At 34.5% G+C, this 18,218-nt stretch overlaps 3 protein-coding genes across 6 annotated transcripts; 2 read left to right on the top strand and 1 right to left on the bottom strand.

The window, feature by feature from the left end:
* The first annotated feature begins 2,750 nt into the window (after window positions 1-2,750).
* On the top strand, window positions 2,751-6,036 carry LOC18055617. Its single transcript, XM_006451352.2, has 7 exons — window positions 2,751-3,072; window positions 3,176-3,286; window positions 3,531-3,599; window positions 3,823-3,954; window positions 5,256-5,333; window positions 5,416-5,550; window positions 5,630-6,036. The coding sequence occupies exons 1-7, from the start codon at window positions 2,863-2,865 to the stop codon at window positions 5,810-5,812; spliced, it is 918 nt and encodes a 305-aa protein (XP_006451415.1). The 5' UTR covers window positions 2,751-2,862; the 3' UTR covers window positions 5,813-6,036.
* Window positions 6,037-7,329: 1,293 nt separating this feature from the next.
* On the top strand, window positions 7,330-12,436 carry LOC18055616 (pentatricopeptide repeat-containing protein At1g62260, mitochondrial). Of its 4 annotated transcripts, none has more exons than XM_024177385.1 (4): window positions 7,330-9,844; window positions 10,212-10,314; window positions 10,560-10,628; window positions 12,353-12,436. In XM_024177385.1, exon 1 carries the CDS (start codon window positions 7,667-7,669, stop codon window positions 9,677-9,679), a length of 2,013 nt encoding a protein of 670 aa, XP_024033153.1. In that variant the 5' UTR covers window positions 7,330-7,666; the 3' UTR covers window positions 9,680-9,844; window positions 10,212-10,314; window positions 10,560-10,628; window positions 12,353-12,436. The 4 variants fall into 4 exon arrangements, with proteins under 4 accessions (XP_024033153.1, XP_024033154.1, XP_024033152.1 ...); XM_024177386.1 differs by lacking the exon at window positions 12,353-12,436 and adding an exon at window positions 10,892-11,185; XM_024177384.1 differs by lacking the exon at window positions 12,353-12,436 and adding an exon at window positions 10,851-11,185.
* Window positions 12,437-12,517: 81 nt separating this feature from the next.
* LOC18055615 (probable protein arginine N-methyltransferase 1.2) lies at window positions 12,518-16,715 on the bottom strand. The gene is made up of 9 exons (XM_006451350.2): window positions 16,359-16,715; window positions 16,195-16,205; window positions 15,385-15,540; window positions 15,172-15,235; window positions 14,930-15,072; window positions 13,851-13,938; window positions 13,532-13,647; window positions 13,250-13,400; window positions 12,518-12,960 (listed from the first exon to the last, which is right to left on the bottom strand). The coding sequence occupies exons 1-9, from the start codon at window positions 16,639-16,641 to the stop codon at window positions 12,755-12,757; spliced, it is 1,218 nt and encodes a 405-aa protein (XP_006451413.1). The 5' UTR covers window positions 16,642-16,715; the 3' UTR covers window positions 12,518-12,754.
* Window positions 16,716-18,218: the final 1,503 nt, after the last annotated feature.

Below are 18,218 nucleotides of genomic sequence, written 5' to 3'. Positions count from 1 at the left end.
TTTTAGCAAGTTATGACTACTGTCGTGTAAACAAACAATTACACGATGGCAGTTGTGTAAATGGACAAACGATTCCACATTTTGTTTTATACATTATTTGAATTTGTTGTATAATTATGTGTTATATTATGATAGGAAAGAATATCTTGAGTTATTTCCGTTGATATTTCTAAATTTAACATTTAAATGAAGTTCAAGCTTAAAACATTTGATCCAATCCCTCCCGTTTCAATTATGACAGATGATGATGTAGATTATTTTCATGACGAAGCAAAAAAACTATATTTGCTTGGGTATTTTAGCTATGATAATTGAGTAGCAACTTGTATTCCCTTAAAACTTATTATGATCCTCACATGTATTGGACCGATGTTATTTGATGTAAAAAAAAAAAAAGAGAAACTTTTCTTGTTTGATGTATTGAATTGTGTTATCATTTTGTTGTAATTTTTGTTCTTTATTCACTTACTCGAATATAGTCGTGTATTTATAAAGTTACTCGACTACCGTCATGTATATATAAAGTTACTCGAATATGCAAAATCATCTTTAATGATATCATATGTTAACAATATCCTCATTGCAACTATTACATCTTATGATAATTAATCCAAAAAATGGCAAAATCACAACAATGAAGTTTTTAGGTATAACACTATGTTGTTGGTTTCAACGACCTGTGTCCAAATAATTTGACAGCCAATGCTTTTCGAAATTGTGTAACATCATCCTATTGACAATATGTGTTGACGTCAAGGCCATGTGATAGGACCTCCAAGTACTACAACAAAAATGCTTCACAATCACCACTAATAAAATTCATAGACATCAATAATAAAATCACCATTCTTATTGGAAAAAAAAAATATGATGTACTCAATTGCATACCCTGATTTTATTGCGGGATATTACGTACTCACAAGGATGATCTTTATTTATGTCTTTTATTGCATCTAGTGATAATTGATTAGAAATCTTTGCTTTGAAGTATTCAGATTTCTTAATTTTTAATTCCATCTGCATAAACATAAAATATTTTAATTATAATATAAAACAACTGAAAAGTTGCATAATAATATATTCTAGACCAATCAAAAAAATTATACGATACACAAGTCAAGTAAAGTAAAGTATTCATTACACGACAATAGTAGAGTAAAACATTCATTACACGACTACAACCGATTAAAATATTCATTACATAATTACAGCCGAGTAAATCATTCATTACACGACTACAACAAGCATCAAATATGTTTTGACTTCTATATCTCCTTGGATTTAAATCCTTTCATGATAAAACATAATGCTTACAACATAAAACTAAATAAAAGCTAAATATGTTTTCACTTCTATATCTCATTGGATTCAAATCTTTGTACAGAATTTTAAGTGAATGACAGTGTGAAAAAGAATTTACTTTAATATGGCTTGTCAACGAATAGAGAGAATGAAAATTTTTTTTATTATAAAAAATATATTGATGGACCATTAAAAAGCCAAATGGACATTTAATCATTAACATATTATTTGAAATCCATTTAATATGGGTAAGAAATAACTAGAATTGTAAATTGAAGGTTCATAGCAAATAATGGAGAAAACCTAGATTGCGACATAATGAATGCATACAAAGTTGAAGAAAATTCATTTATAATTCCCATGGATGAAGTCGAACTACAAACAAGTAAAACCAAACACAGATCTAATAGATAAATCAATGTAGACATAACTGAGTAGTCACAAGGATAATATTTGTTTTATCTAATTCCCTCTTAATATTTAATTAGGAACTCCCATAACCATTATAAGGAGAGTGAGCTCCCTTGAAATCACTCTCTTCAATTTCAACTCCACAAGTTCAAGAAGTTTCATTACATGAATCATGAAGAAACATTATCAGCAAGTATGCAAGTGAAACAAATAACTCGGCCAACTACAATAATGACCAAAATCGCATGGGCAATTTATTTTTTAAAACCCTAATGCATATGACCCCAACAATTATGAATATTAAATTCTCTTTATGAAGTAAAAATTAAGTGTAAATGTGGTAAATAACCTTTAATTCAGTGAATTTCCAGCCTTAGTTTGGTGAATTTCTAATGAAAGTAGCGGATTTGTGGTGTTAGAACCAGCAGCAAAAGAAGCACGAACTTATAGTTAGGGATGGCAAAACCCCGGGCCGGGTCCGGGTATTGCAATGACTGGACCCTGCCAGGATGCAATCTGTCCGGGTCTAGGTTCGGACCGGGTTTTAATCCGGGTACCCGAATTTTATATTTTTTAATATTATATGTGTATATATTTTTTATTTTTTGGTAATTTTTTAAGTTTTAAATTTATTTCAATAAAATTTGACATGAAAATATAAACTTTAAGTGTTTAAAACTTTATATATGTATAATAAATGAGTCAAATAAATATAAATATTTAAAATAATATATATTTTATAATTTTTTTAATAAAATCTGGATTCCGGGTTTATCAAGTGATGCCCAAGACCGATCCGGCTTCATACCCGGGTCGGGTAATACCCGGCCCATAACACCCAAGTACGGTCTAAATCTGGACCGGGCGGATATTTTTGCCACCTCTACTTACAGCAGCATAAGCATCTTGGGCATTGTAACATCTGTGATTTTGTAATATTAGATTTTGAATTGGGGTAATTATGTAATTGCATATTGAAAAAAGTATATATGAGAAATTTTAAACTATGAGGATGTATTTAAGTAAATACCCCACTTTTGGGGTATGGCGTGGATAAATCCCTGAAATTGTTCTCATACTCGCGTAGTGGGTTTCAAATTTGCCATATAAAGCTTCAGTTTTCATTAAAATTTAAGAGAGGCTAGAGAGATGGCAAGAATAAAGGCAGCAGTATTGGTTTATGTGGCAGTAATATTGCTATTATCGACATGGGCACCGATCTCTTATTGTGCAAAGAAGCCAGTGGCTGGAGCTAGAAAAGAAGACGTACCGTATATCACATGCCAAGTGTGTGAAAAGTTGGCGTCTCAGTTGTACCATCAAGTACAAAAGAAGCAAGCCCAGATCTCTCCCAAAAAGGCAATTTTATCATCTGGGTTTCTTTTTTGGTAATTGGTATTGTCATTATGCCAGGATTGGTTGATTTTCTGTTTTCTTTTGACCTTTTTTCCCCTCTTTTCAGATTTCGGAGTTTGAAATTATTGGGATTGCGGAGAATGTTTGTAATTTGAAGAAGGAGGAAGCTGACTGGATTTTGAAGATTGATATAGTTGAACAAGGAGATAAGTTGGTGGTAAGAGATTTGTTGTTATCGGTTGGTTGGTATTTAAGATGATTTGATTTCAATACAATAGTTGACCTCGAGTTCATGGTAGCGTTTGATGGGATCCGGAAACTGGTTCAACTTTTTAACAGAAAATTGTTGTGGTCAGATACCAAGATTGAGTTAATGAGACATGTTTGTGCTGATTTTATGTGCATTATGCTCTTGCTCGATAAATTCAAATGATTACTCATAAGGTTGCTTCCATTTTCAGTTGGTTGAGCAGGAAGCTGAGGGACAATGCAATTCAGAATGCAAGACAATCGAGCGGGCTTGTCAAGAGGTAAGATGTATGCCGTTATTTTGTAAAGTGCCTCATGTGGCCAGAATTTAAGCTATATGCGATTAATTATTTATTGTCCTTATTACCTGCATGATGATGGCTGTAAATCACATTGTGGTAGTGTAGGAAATTGTTCACTCAAAATTTGTCTAGCTTTAGCAATTGACTATCTTCAGCTTAAATATGTTGCATTATAATTTGATTTTAATTGGAATATTTGCAGATTATGGGATATTCTGACACTGATGTTGCTGAATATCTCTACACATCCAAGCCTGACATCAAATCATTGGTGAATTATCTATGTAAAGACTTGAGTAAAGCATGCAGCACCAAGCCACCACCAGTGCTGAAGGTAATGGCATTCCCTGTTTGAAAACTGAACATAATCTTCCAATCCATTATGTATGCCTCCCTGAAGACTATGACTTGACAATCTCAGAGATTTTGTTTGTCTTCTTATCTTATGATCTTTTCAGTTTTCAAACTCAGATGAAATTTAGTGCTTGTTCAGAGCTCTTTAGTTTTCTATACAAAATTGCAGATCTGAATCTGTTGGATATCTGAATATACCTGGATGATTAAGTCTGAATCATGTGTTTGTAGTTTTTCTCTGGTATCTCAGAAATATGAGTGTCAGGGATTGTGAAAATGAGGATTTTGGTAGGAAAACGAGAGTGAAGTGTCATGTTAAGAGGATGATGAGAGTTGAGGAAGAAAACGAAGATGAGACAGACATGCCTAAGAAATGTGAAGTTTTCTGTTCAAATATTTCAGTAGACCTTTGCTTCAGATAAAAGTAAGAACTTTGAATTTTGATTTTCAAAAGCATATTTAGACAAACGATACCAAAATAACTAGTGAACTACAAAAAAACAGAGAAAGAAGATTTCTTAGGCCTGACACAGGATATCATAGCTAGTTCCTTCATTGCAGTATCAGTTTTCTTGGGAGTGTCATCTGTTATGGTTGCTTGCACTCTCCCTGTCATCTAATGATTTATGATCAAAAGCATTACCAGTTATTAGAAATTGTTTACTTCTCCCCTGAATTAGCCACAGTAAATTCTTAAAGCATTTCTGTGTGTTACCAATCCTTGGAAAGTGTGTATTGACTTGAGGAAGGATATCCCTGAGATTGTGGGAGCTTACTTTTGGTGGTTTGTTTTCTGATATACCTACCCAAGGGTATTGATTCTTCAGTTTATCTTATAAACTACTTTATGTTAAAGAAACCTAAGTATTAAATTAGTAGGTTTTAAGAAGAATTTATTTCATTTCCATTCTAAGTAAGTTTTTCTTTAATTTTTTTTAGCATTTTCTTTGTTTTTTTTTTCTTGGCTTCATGTCCTGTGAGCCAAAAATGTACTACCCATTTGGATGAGTGTGATTTTAAACTTTCATTTGACTTTTGACATGTGGATTTTCTATTTCATCTAACTGATTTTCCATTTCCCAGTACCTTTATATGTTCAGCCTCTGACAATACTTGAAATACTCATATCAAGGTTCATTTACTTCGATAAATCAGTGTCGTTAGTGCAAACTTTTTGCCATTGAATTAATTGTGAGATGATGTTGATAGAGGATACTTTGGTTTGCATGTCTGATAAAGGACGGTGTTTCATTTAGTTAAATTGTTGTTTTTGTGGCCCAGAACCGGATACCAGGAGAACCTTTTGTACCCAAACCAGCTAAAGAGGCTGAAATGGAAAGGATTATGAGATCTATGGAGGTAAGAATCTTTTCTCTTCAGTGTATGCATCATTACAATTTTTGTTGAATTCCTGTCTATATTCTGTTTCAATGTTGTTCAGGGTATGCCAGGAGCACCCGGCATGCAAATGTATTCCAAGGAAGATTTGATGAACATGAAAAATTTTGGTGGAGAAGATGGCGATGATAATGATGATGAAGATGATGATGATGAGTCAGATTTTCCCAAGAATTTGGTACTAACTTAATATCCGTTTGAATTTTTGATTGTGAATATCTTTGTGCACTGACTGTTGAGACTCTTAACTTTTACAGGGCAAAGTTTTCAGAGAGAAAGAAAGTAAAAGTGGTGACTGGAAACAAAGGATCACAGATGGAATCTTGAATACGGGTGATGTATTGAAGAAGCAAGCAAACAAAGTCTCAAACCATGTACAACGGTGGTGGTCAGGAATTAAAGCAGCTCGTTCTAAGAAGCCCGGCAAGACAGAGTTATAGGCTTCCCACCCAAGATGGAAAGTATACCAAGAGTCATGAACAACCTTTTTCGCTGTACTAGTATGGTTCTTACTTCCGAGGCACCCATCTAGAGATTGTAGGAGAGTCGAGAAATTTGGTTTCTTATATTGTCTTTCAACATCCGAAGTACATACTGTCTTCTTCGAATGAATATGTCACACAACTGTTTATGTTGAATTCTCACTGGCAAATTATTTTGCTGAGATGCTGTTTCTGCTCATGTGTGAGGTCTGTACGTAGCCAGATGATCACTCATCTATGATTGTGTTATCAATGGCACCGGCAACATAAGTGAGCCTTAACCTCTGGAATGCAAGCATGTGCCGATAAATTCAAACACCTTTGAAGGAAAATATGCTATTCTCTAACGTCGACTATAATAAGATGTTATTATACCAATTTCTCTTTGCATATAATAGAATGCTATTGGACAATAATCAACCATATGCTTTATTTTCTTTTACTCTTTTAGGGATATTATCATTTTACTAATAAAGTAATTTTGACATATCATATCAGTACCACGTTCTGTCGAAAAGTGCATTTTACCACCAAATATTTGCGTCGTTATCAATTTAACACCCTTATGTTAAAAACGTTAAAAAATTTCTAATGTTTTGCTGATGTCATAAGGGCATAAAACATTTCGTATTGAAGCCAAAATTCTGCATTGTTAGTGTAAAATAAACAAAAGTAAAATAAACAAAAAAAACAAAGTAAAAAAATTTCAAGGGAAAGAATTAGAGAATTAGGAAATTGATAGCCCTAAAATTGGCCCCTCTCTCTCATTAATTTTTTTCTTAATTAAATTGTTATTGTTTTTAGTTGTGATTAATACTTGAATTTCATAAATTATAATATTAATTTTGAACCAGAATTATTATTATTATTTTTTGCTGTTTTTTGTAATTCTGCATATTGTTCATTATTTTTATTAATTAGAATTTTGAGTTGTTTTCTAAATCTTATTAATTGTTATTATTATTATAAATTATTATTAAATTGTTATTGTTTTTAGTTGTGATTAATACTTGAATTTCATAGGTTATAATATTAATTTTGAAACATAAATATTTTATTAATTATTTTCTTTGCCATTTATTGTAATTCTACATGTTATTCATTATTTTTTATTAATTACAATTTTTAGATGTTTTTTTATTTTGTTGATTGTTTCTTTCTTTTCAAATGGTAAAATTAACTTTTATTCTCTTGGGTAAAATTTTATTTTCTATTTAATATTAACATTTTTTAATAAAAATATAATAAATTGATAACAACGTAAAAGTTAAGAATAAAATATATTTTTTAACAAATTATATTACTGACATAATATATTAGAATAACTTTAATGGTAAAATAATAATATCCTTTCTTTTATTACTTTTTCTCTCTTTCTTTTTCCTGTTTATAAAGACAATGACAGATTTACAGCTAATGGTTTGTTTTGGTTTGATAAATGGATAATCTTTTGTGTGTACAGGGGCTTAAATTTGTAAAAGCTGTTAAGGCCAGCGACCTTTTGGAAAGTTTCATTAGGAAAAACAAGTCTTTTAAATAGGAATTTGTGTTGTAAGGACCACAGTTCTCTCCTATTTGAAATATTGGCGCTGTGCAGTCGTGCTATGTAAACTTAAATAAAAATATTTAATAACATACCGATACATTAACAATTTCGAATATTTTCACTGTACATAATTAAATTTGTTTTTGCTTTTTTCATTTTTTTTTTAAATTCTTGAAAATGAACGACAACAGCAACAACGATTACGATAGAGGTAGAATGAGCGTGGACAAGACTCTGGTTGATGTTTGTTAATTAAATTTGTTAATATGATTATTATGCCGCGGGTAATAAGAGGAGCTCGAACTCAAAGCTATCTTCCTAGTCCCTTGCTCAGATCATGCGTTTCCCAGAGTGCATCTTCACCGTCACATTCTTGTCGTTACGCCTCAACAACGAAACCCAATATTTCTTCCTTTCAGGGCTCGGACTTTCACGCACAAATCAAAAGGATTACCCATTTGATAAGAACAAATCGCCTAACCGAAGCAAGAGCAGTGTTTGATCAAACGGAGCAAAGAAATACTAAAACATGGAATGTTATGATTAGTGGGTATGTAAAACGAAGAGAAATGGCTAAGGCAAGGAAGCTGTTTGATGAAATGCCTCAAAGAGACGTCGTTTCATGGAATGTGATGATTTCGGGTTATATTTCGTCTAGTGGAAGTGGGTTTTTAGAGGAGGCTAGGTACTTGTTTGATATAATGCCTGAGAGAGACTGTGTTACGTGGAACACGGTTATTAGTGGGTATGCCAAGACTGGTGAGATGGAGGAGGCGTTGCGGCTTTTTAATAGCATGCCTGCGCGGAATGTTGTGTCCTGGAACGCTATGATTTCAGGATTTCTGCAAAATGGTGATGTGGCAAATGCTATTGAGTTTTTTGACCGAATGCCCGGGAGGGATTCTGCTTCGTTAAGTGCACTCGTGTCTGGCCTTATTCAGAACGGTGAACTAGATGAAGCTGCAAGAGTGTTAGTTAAATGTGGGAGTAGATGTGATGGTGGAGAAGATTTAGTGCGCGCTTATAATACTTTGATTGTGGGGTATGGTCAGAGAGGTAGAGTTGAAGAAGCTCGAAAGCTTTTTGATAAAATCCCGGTGAATTGTGATCGAGGGGAAGGAAATGTGAGATTTAAGAGGAATATTGTATCATGGAATTCTATGATTATGTGCTATGCGAAGGCAGGAGATGTGGTTTCTGCTAGGGAAATTTTTGAACAAATGTTGGAACGAGACACTTTTTCATGGAATACTATGATTAGTGGCTATATTCATGTGTTGGATATGGAAGAAGCGTCAAATCTCTTTGTTAAAATGCCACATCCTGACACATTAACGTGGAATGCTATGGTCTCTGGTTATGCTCAGATTGGTAATTTAGAACTTGCTCTTGATTTCTTCAAGAGGATGCCACAAAAGAACTTGGTCTCATGGAATTCAATGATAGCTGGGTGTGAGACAAATAAGGACTATGAAGGAGCAATTAAGCTCTTCATCCAGATGCAAGTTGAAGGAGAAAAACCTGATAGACACACCTTTTCTTCAATTCTCAGCATGTCTTCTGGAATTGTGGATCTACACCTGGGAATGCAGATTCACCAGATGGTCACTAAAACAGTTATTCCAGATGTGCCAATAAACAATGCCCTTATTACCATGTACGCAAGATGCGGGGCTATTGTGGAGGCACGTATTATTTTTGAAGAGATGAAACTTTTGAAAAATGTAGTCTCTTGGAATGCAATGATAGGAGGATGTGCATCTCATGGTTTTGCTACAGAGGCTTTAGAACTTTTCAAATCAATGAAGAGTTTCAAAGTCTTGCCTACGTATATAACATTTATTTCTGTTTTAAGTGCTTGTGCCCATGCTGGTCTAGTTGAAGAAGGCCGTCAGCATTTTAAATCCATGGTCAATGAATATGGTATTGAGCCAAGAATCGAACACTTTGCCTCCCTTGTGGACATTGTGGGTAGGCATGGGCGGCTTGAGGATGCTATGGATTTGATCAAAGGCATGCCATTTGAGCCAGATAAGGCTGTGTGGGGTGCATTACTGGGTGCATGCAGGGTACATAACAATGTGGAGTTGGCTCAAGTTGCAGCTGAGGCATTGATGAAAGTAGAACCAGAAAATTCAACCCCTTATGTGTTGCTATATAATATGTATGCTGATGTGGGACGATGGGATGATGCAAATGAAGTAAGGCTGCTGATGAAAAGCAATAATATCAAGAAGCCAACAGGCTATAGTTGGGTAGATTTCTCTCCTTGTGGATAGTTTATTTGCTATATATGTAATTGTTGGGTCAATGGACCAAGTGGTAAGGTGCTATGAGATTGATATCCAGCCATTATAATGTGGAATTATCATTTCTCATGAGAATTTCGTTCAGTCAATATCCACCAGCTTGAGTGAGGACAAACAGGGAATTCCTTTATTCAGGTATGTGCTTTAGATGTTCCGAACATATTTATGATTGTTGGTAGATTTCTTATTAGTAACCTTATACAGTGGGATACCAAAATCATAAAATTTCTGCTCTTGTTTTTCTGATTGCATATTTAATTGCCCAATTCTCATCATTAAAGCAGATAATTTTACTGAAAAGGCACTAATTTCCCTTTCCGATACACAGAAACCATTGATGAATTCTTCCAAACTGTTTTCTTGACTTTCCCTTCACTACATTATACTGGGTTTACTTTTCAGGAATGCGGCTTATGATTCCTACATTATACTTGGTTTTTTCTTTTTGTTTTCTAACCCCTCACTTTTTGTACTTTGTCTTTTATGGGTTCTCGGATTTCAGCGTTTGAGATTACTGGGATTGCGGAGAATGTTTGTAATTTGAAGGAAGGGAAGCTGGCTGGATTTTGAAGATCGATCTAGTTGAACTAGGAGATTAATTGAAGGTAAGAGAATAATTATTGGTTTGTTTGTTAGTATTTAAGATGTTGCGATTTCAATTCAATCGTTGACTTCAAGTTCATAGTAATGTTTGATGGGATCCAAAAACTGGTTCACCATTTTTAGACAGAATTATAGTGGTCTGTAACCAAGAATGAGTTAATGAGATATGTTTGTGTTGATTTTATGTACATTATTCTCTTGCTAGATAAGTTCAACTGATTACTCATAAAGTTGCCTCCATTTTCAGCTGGTTGAGTAGGAAGTGGAGAGACAATGCAATTCAGAGTGCAAGATAATCAAGTGCTCCCATCAAGAGGTGAGACTTATGCCTTCTCTTTGGTTACAGTGTATCATGTGGCCTGAATTTAAGCTATATGTGGTGTTTATTGTCCTTGTTACTTCCGTGATGATGGCTGTCTACCACATAGTGGTAGTGTAGGAAATCATTCACCTCAAAGTTTCTGTAGTTTTACCAATTTTTTGTCTTCAACTTGAACATATTGTATGTATATCTGGACTGTAATTGGAATTTTTTTAGGTTTTGGATATTCTGACACTGAAGTTGCTGAATATCCATAGACATCCTATCCTGACATTGAATCGTTGGTGAATTATCTATATAACGACTTGAGTAAAGCATGCAGCAACAAGCCATCACCAGTGCCCAAATTAATGGCAATCCCTGTTTGAAAACCTTAACATTGATGTAGGCCTTCCAGAGGACTACAAACTTGTCAATATTGGAGATTTTTGTTTTTCTTCTTGTCATTGATCTTTTCATTTTTCAGATTCAAATGAAATTTATTGATCCTCTAGAGCTCTTTAGTTACCTATAGAAAATTGTGGTTCCAAATCTGTTGGATTATCCAAATATACCTGGATTCATAAGTACTTTTTTCTTTCTCTCTCTCAATACGTCCTGGATGGATAAGTCTTTTTTTTCCAATAAATACGTCCTGGATGGAAAAGTCTGAATTAACTATTTGTAGCTTTTCTCTGGTATCTCTTAAATATGAGTGTCAGGGGTTGCTTGAACGAGGATAATGAGAGGAAAAAAGATTGAAGTGATGAGGTTAAGGGAGACGTGGGATTTGAGTAAGAAAAAGAAGAGAAGAGATGGATGCTAAGAAATGTAAAGTTTTTCGTTCAAATGTACCAATGGACAAGTGTTTTCAGATAAAAGTGAGAACTTTGAATTTCTTTTTCAAAAAGCATATTTCGACAAAATGATAACAAAATAACCAGTAAATTAGGAGGAAAAAAAAAGAGAGGAGTAGACTGTGGATGAGTAGTCTTAAGGCTGTCACAGGATATTGTAGCTAGTTCCTTCAGGGCAGTAGCAATTTTCTTTAAGTGTTTTCTTTTATGGCAGCTTGCACTCTCCCTGTCATGTAATGGTTTATCTTCATAGGCATCGCCATCTGTTAGAAAATTGTTTATTTTACCCCTGAATTAGCAGCTAAACATATTAATGTGTGAGCCAGTCTATGATCCTTGGAAAGAGTAAATTGACATGAGGAAGGATATCCCTAAGATAGTGGGAGCTTAATTTTGGTGGATTATTTTCTGAAACAGCAACCCTAGTGTCTGGACTCTGTAATTTACCTTATATCCTATTAAAGTTTTCATGTTTGCTCATGAACTCTTGAAACCCAAACTTGCATAGGGTTAAGTTTTGGAAGAGAGAGTAAAAAGTTATGAATGGAAACAAAGGATCACCAATGAACAACCCTTTTTGATGTACTAAGGTGGTTTTGACTTCCGAGGCACTCATCGAGAAATGGTACGAAAGTTGTGAAATTTGGGTTCTTGCACTTTCAACATCCGAAGTACATACCTCTTCTGCGAATGAATGTCATACAAGTATACAACTGTTTATGTTTAACTCTCCGTAGTAAATTATTTTGGTAAGATGATTGTTTCTGCTCATTTGTGAGGTCTGTAATTAGGCAGATCGTCACCCAACTGTGACTGTGTATCAATGGCACTGGAAACATGCTTCAACATGCAACAATAATGGAGCCTAACTTCTGGATGCAGGCATGATCCAATAAAGCCGAATACTCAGTCAGCTGTGGACCCAAAGAATACCGATATTTGAAGGAAAATCTTTTATGCGAACGAGGGCTTTGTTTTTCTGAAAGGGAACAAGGGTTTAAATGTGCCAAAACTGTTAGGTCAGCGACCCTTAGGAAAGATTCACTGGGAGGGGAAAAATTGGTACAGCGGTACAAATATCAAAATTTTAAGAATACATTTCCATCAGCTGGAACATACGTTAAAAAGAATAAATACGAACTACAGACAAAGTTACACTTAATAAAACCAACTCATTTTTCCAGATACTGGAGCAATGAGAACTAAAAGAAGGGAGGGAGAGAGGGGGGTTGTTTTTTTTTGGCGGGGTGGGGGAACACAAGTTATCGCTGACAATGGCCAAACTCAACGCATCTTGTAATATTGGATCCTGGAAATAGCAGAATGCCTACCCTGCAATGAATATTTCAGCATTATATCAACATCTCGTGGATTCTTTTTGTTTGGCGCCACAGTCAAGCTCCCACTTATTGCCTCCCCCTCACAAATAGTTAATACATCTTCCAGATAAAGAACTGTTTGCTTCCAATGTGTAGCCCGTGATTTTGGACCTGTATTATATACTTCAAGTTGTCAAAAACACATCAAAATTTTGCCAGCAATTTAACTACAAAAACCGTACAGATTTTTGGAAAAAACCATTCTGAACCGTGATTCACAGGCTTATTGATTTTAAAGAGAACTAAGATTTGAAGCAGCAGATATCTAGAGTAAGCCCATTTAACTAACGAGAAAAAACTTCATAAATGCTTGGAGGTCACTTTTCAGATTCAATGCTCATTTGTCCAGATAAAGATAAAGATAAATGAAGTGAAGAAGTTGAAGGACAGAGAAATGAACCTGTTGAGAAGCCCATTAATTTGTGGCACTTGGTAAAGGTTACGTCAAAATATGCTACAAGAGCATGGATGTAATCATTACGTTGTGCCACAAGCTTAAATGGAGCTGTAAAGGAAGCATCCCCAGGTCCCATCTTGGAGATATCCATTGTCTGTTGTAAAAACAATTCAAGTGCATCAGCCAACAAGTCTATTAATATCTTCAGGGGAATGGCTCAGAAAGCAGAGGGAACACACACACACTGTTGAAAGAAAAGGCATTTAGTAAGTTTTCATCCACAACCTTGAGTAGCTGGCAGTTGGTAACAATTTGATTCTGATCAACTGTGTCAACAAGAGGTTCCATCATAGCTTGCTTCTTGATGCAGCTCATGTCAAAGCCATAGACGTTATTCCAAACTGAACAAGTGAGAATGGCAAAATGAAAGAGTAGTATGCGTGAGCCAATAAAATGCAACGCATTAAAAATTAATGCACAGTAATAAAAACACTTCAAGAGCAGCTGAAACCCCAACCACACGATGCAAACTAATTTCTTTAACATATTCCCTATATGAACTAGATTACTTAATTGAATCCATGCAAGAGGGCAATAGACTCACATTCAATCTTGTCATCTTTGTACTCAGCATCTTCAATGGCTGTCAAATAGAGAGAAGCTTTATCTGGTAACACAATTCCATCATCAACCTACAATCAGTCAAGGCATATGTTAATTGATTTAAATTGCCAAAACATGGTCTAGTAAGAACAAAAAGTAAACTCGATTTGGGGCACTACCAAAAAGCACTTGGCAGAAGGCGAGGAAAAGATTACATTAAGGGTAGCTAGCCAAACAGGGTGCAAGCAGCAATATAACTAAAAATTCAACTTCATGGAAATTCCATATTGAATGGAAAAATAAGACTGCAACTCAAACAAACACATGACCCAGCTCAGCCCGAAGGTCCTATGAGGGCCTCAACCAAGTTGCAAGTTAACTAAGTCTTTTCATAAAGCCATCAAATTGACCATACATTGCCATTTCATTTAAACAAGACAATTAATCTCTATCAATCTGAATTAATTTTGGATCAATGTATATCCTCAATGCAGACTTCACACGTCTAGTACTCAGATTAAGTCATCAAGAGAATGTATACCACATAGCTAATGCCCAGATAATTTAACAAGCTAAATATATGTAAAATGAAGTTCAGAGTAGGTTGACTTTCAAAGAATGCCTGCATCCCTCAGTAACAAGAAGACCCAACAGACTTAAAAACGCATGCTCACACATGATGTTTTGTCAGTAACACGTCAACATATGACATGGATAAACACAGAATTTGGCTTGTGAATGGAAAACTACCAGTACAAGCTCAGCATAGCAAACAATTCACAATTATATATATATATATATATATACTGTGTGAAAATATTTAACTGATATGGTAGTTTAAAGTATATAGTCTAGAAACTTAGCACAAGAAAAAAAGATAGCAATTCTTTGACCATGACACTGATTAATCATCAAGGATTTTTTTTTTTGAAAAAAAAAATATGGAAAAATAAGAAGAAATGCGTTCATATATCTGCAATGGAATAATGATTAGATATATGATAGTAACCGTCCAAAATTCAATATATTATAAATTTAACTGAAAGCACAGTGAGATATAAAAATTTAGGTGCATCTTACTAGCCATTTATCACGAGCATACAAGACTGTGTTTAGCATGTTCTCGAACAACAAAAAATAACCCATCCACTCTGAAATAATTATATCCACTTTTGTAACTGGGAGCTCAATTTCTTCAATCTTCCCTTTTAAAACTGTTATAACTGTAATAATAAAATGAAAAATGAGTGAGCAAAAGGCTAAACTTTTCAAAGCAATTATACAAGAAGTCACAAATGGGATATGGACTTGAGTGAAATCACCATTAGAAAATCCATTTGCTTCGACAATCTGTTTAGCCATGTTAGCCATTTGGGAGCACTCAACCTGGAGATATGAAATTTGTCAGCCACATCCAGCGAGCATAGATAAACGCATGAGAAACTACAAACAAAAGCCAGGTATCGTATGCACTATATTGGTTGAGAAGATATTAATTAAAAAATAAAATAAAATAAAAGAAGGGCAATACATACTGCATAAACATGAGCTGCCCCTGCTTTTGCACAAAATAAGGATAAAATTCCAGTCCCGGCTCCAACATCAAGAACTACTTTGTCCTTGAAAAGAAACTTGTTCTGATAAATAACATTTTGATATGACTTAGTTCTCACTACATCCTTTAGCATTTCCTGCAATTTAATAAACTGTCAGCAATGATCTACTAATTATTTTTCAAATTGGGATGAACTCAATTGGCCTTCCATGAGGAAATAAAGAAGAATAAACTAGAGACAGCAAATAACAAAGTTGCCAGTCTACCATGTGTAGAAATTCTAAGCACAAAGTCCGAAGGAAAAATGGGAGAACAATTCCCCTAAAGAACAAGTGATTGAGCAAAATTCACTGACACAGGCAAGGTTTTCAGATAGCTAAAGAAAGCAAGATATTTTCGAAACTCATGCCACAGAGACCCTAAAGCAAATTAATGTATTGAATTCTAACAAGAAGCTTATTATCTTGCAACTGCTTTTATATTCTAAGTGCAACACAATCATTTAAGCACAATAAGCAGATAATCAAAAATATTGAATAGCCAGTCTAACAATAAACATATCATTTAAGGATTAAAACTTTAAAACATTAACAAAAAAATGTATTTAAAAGAAAGTTATTGGCAGAAGAAACTTCTACACACTACAGACAGCACAACATACACCAACATTCCATTACGTCGGATAAGAAAATAATACAACATCCAAATTGGATCTGAACAAATGTGTTAGAGATATAATGTTTCAATAGCAAAAGCCAAAGAGTTTTGTGTCCAGGTTCAGCGTACATACTTCATGAATACCTGCAAACAAAAACAAAAGGACAGAAAGCCAAAATGAGTTTTGCAAGAAACAGGAGCAATAAAATTTGCATTCATCCAAGTATCGATCGATTAGTAAGTTCAAAAAACCCCATTTAGTTTCAGCTAATGAAAGAATACAGAATGGATAGATACCAAAGTGAGAGTAAGAATCGAAGTAATAATCGGCGCTGGTCTTATCGTCTTCGCCGTCAATCATCGACACGTCAGCGTCGCACATGGCCTCATCTTCGATAGCAGTGCCATCGACGGGCGCCGCAACCGAATCATCGAGAATGGAGCTCGCAGTGGCGTCGTCTTCTTCCGCGTCTGCGAAGCGAGTAATAGTGTTGTGTTGCTGCCGATCGGGATTAGAGTCGGAGACTTTCGTTGAGCTTTCGTTGTTGTCGCTGCTCTTGTTGTTCTTGCGACGGCCCATCGACTAGGGTTTTCGAAGAATTTTCGTTTAGGGTTTATGGGCGTGCGGGTATAGCTTTTTGGTTTCAGTTTGGCTGCTTGCTTTGCTTTAGCTCAGAGGGAGTGCGTGTTTGGGTTTAATTAAAGGGTTAATTCCGCCCTGCCCCCAAATGTTTCAACATATTCCACTGCGTACTCAAATGTTTCAACAATGCTCAATCCACACCTAAATTTGTTAATTTGACCGTTTATTCTAACTGTCAAAAGGTAAATTTGGAAGTTCATGCTCTAAATATTATTTGATAATGATAAATTATATTTATTTGATAAGTTAATTGATGAGATTATTATTAATTACTTTTAATTAAGAATTTTTAATGTAAATATTAATTATTAGATTAACATTTTATCTCATTTTATTCTTTTTTAATTCAAGATAAGGGGTATTTCAGATATTTCATTAACTTTTAAATAGCTCCGTTAAAAATAACTGCCAAATTAACGGAATTAGGTGTGCAGTGGAAAACGTCGAAAAGTTTGGGTTCGTGGTGGCAAATGTTGAAAGATTTGGGGGTTAGGTGGAAATAACCCTTAATTAAATATTGCGAGATTTTTAGAGGGAAGCAATCACGCTCTGATGCTCTCGAGCACCAAGAGCCAATCAAATTCATGCAAGTTTGGGCGGGAACGAAACGGCAGCGTTTCCCGATTTAAACATAAAGTGGGGTCTAGTTGCAATTTTTCATCCTAGAAGTAATTATTTACTTTGCAGTTTGCACACTCATATTTTAGTTAAAAATTATTATTAAAACTTGAAAGACCCCAATCACAGACAATTTAATTTTAATAAAAATAAAATATCTTAAAGAAGTGTAAGAGGTTTAAAATTCAAACTCGTTTCCGCGCTAAAGAAAGAATTTGATCACCACTAGACTATAATAAACATAATAATAGCAACCATAATAATTAATAAATGTAGCTTTGTCATTGAAGCTAATGAATTATGAAAATATAATTAAAAAGAAAGAGAGGATCTAGGAGTTGTGGCGCTCATTGCTCAATCAGACACAAACCACATAAGTACTAAAGTTGTCTGGGCGTGGATGTTCTTACTTGAATATTTTGTTTGGGCTACTGGGTTTATTTTCTTAATTTTTTGTGCGGGTATTGGCAAGAATTGATTGAATAATGTTACTATTGGCATCCTTTTATAAATCTCTTAAAACGCATTTCCCTATGTATTTATGCTTTAAACTTATTTACAATTATATTGAAAATAAAATCTTTTTACACCCATATAATTATAAAATTCGGTCTTGACGTTTCATCTCTCAATATTTTCTTTAACCTCATGTCCACTCATTACCGACGGGTTGAAATAAAATTTTGAAGAGTTATCTCCAAAGTGTGAAATTTCAAATTTGATTAATATTTTTCTCTGTGTTAATGCATTGGGTTGCAACTTGCACGTTTGAAATCTAAATTTGCACCGTTAAGATTTAGAATCTTGGTTCGATGAGTTTAATCACAGTCGTGGTAGACAAAAATTTAGATTTCATGTTTGTCAATGATAAAGCAAAGAGCAATAAGCAATGAAGC

Source organism: Citrus clementina, unplaced genomic scaffold (genome assembly GCF_000493195.1).
Source record: "Citrus clementina cultivar Clemenules unplaced genomic scaffold, Citrus_clementina_v1.0 scaffold_1, whole genome shotgun sequence".
Lineage (NCBI taxonomy): Eukaryota > Viridiplantae > Streptophyta > Magnoliopsida > Sapindales > Rutaceae > Citrus > Citrus x clementina.
This window is presented reverse-complemented; position numbering and strand designations above follow the sequence as displayed.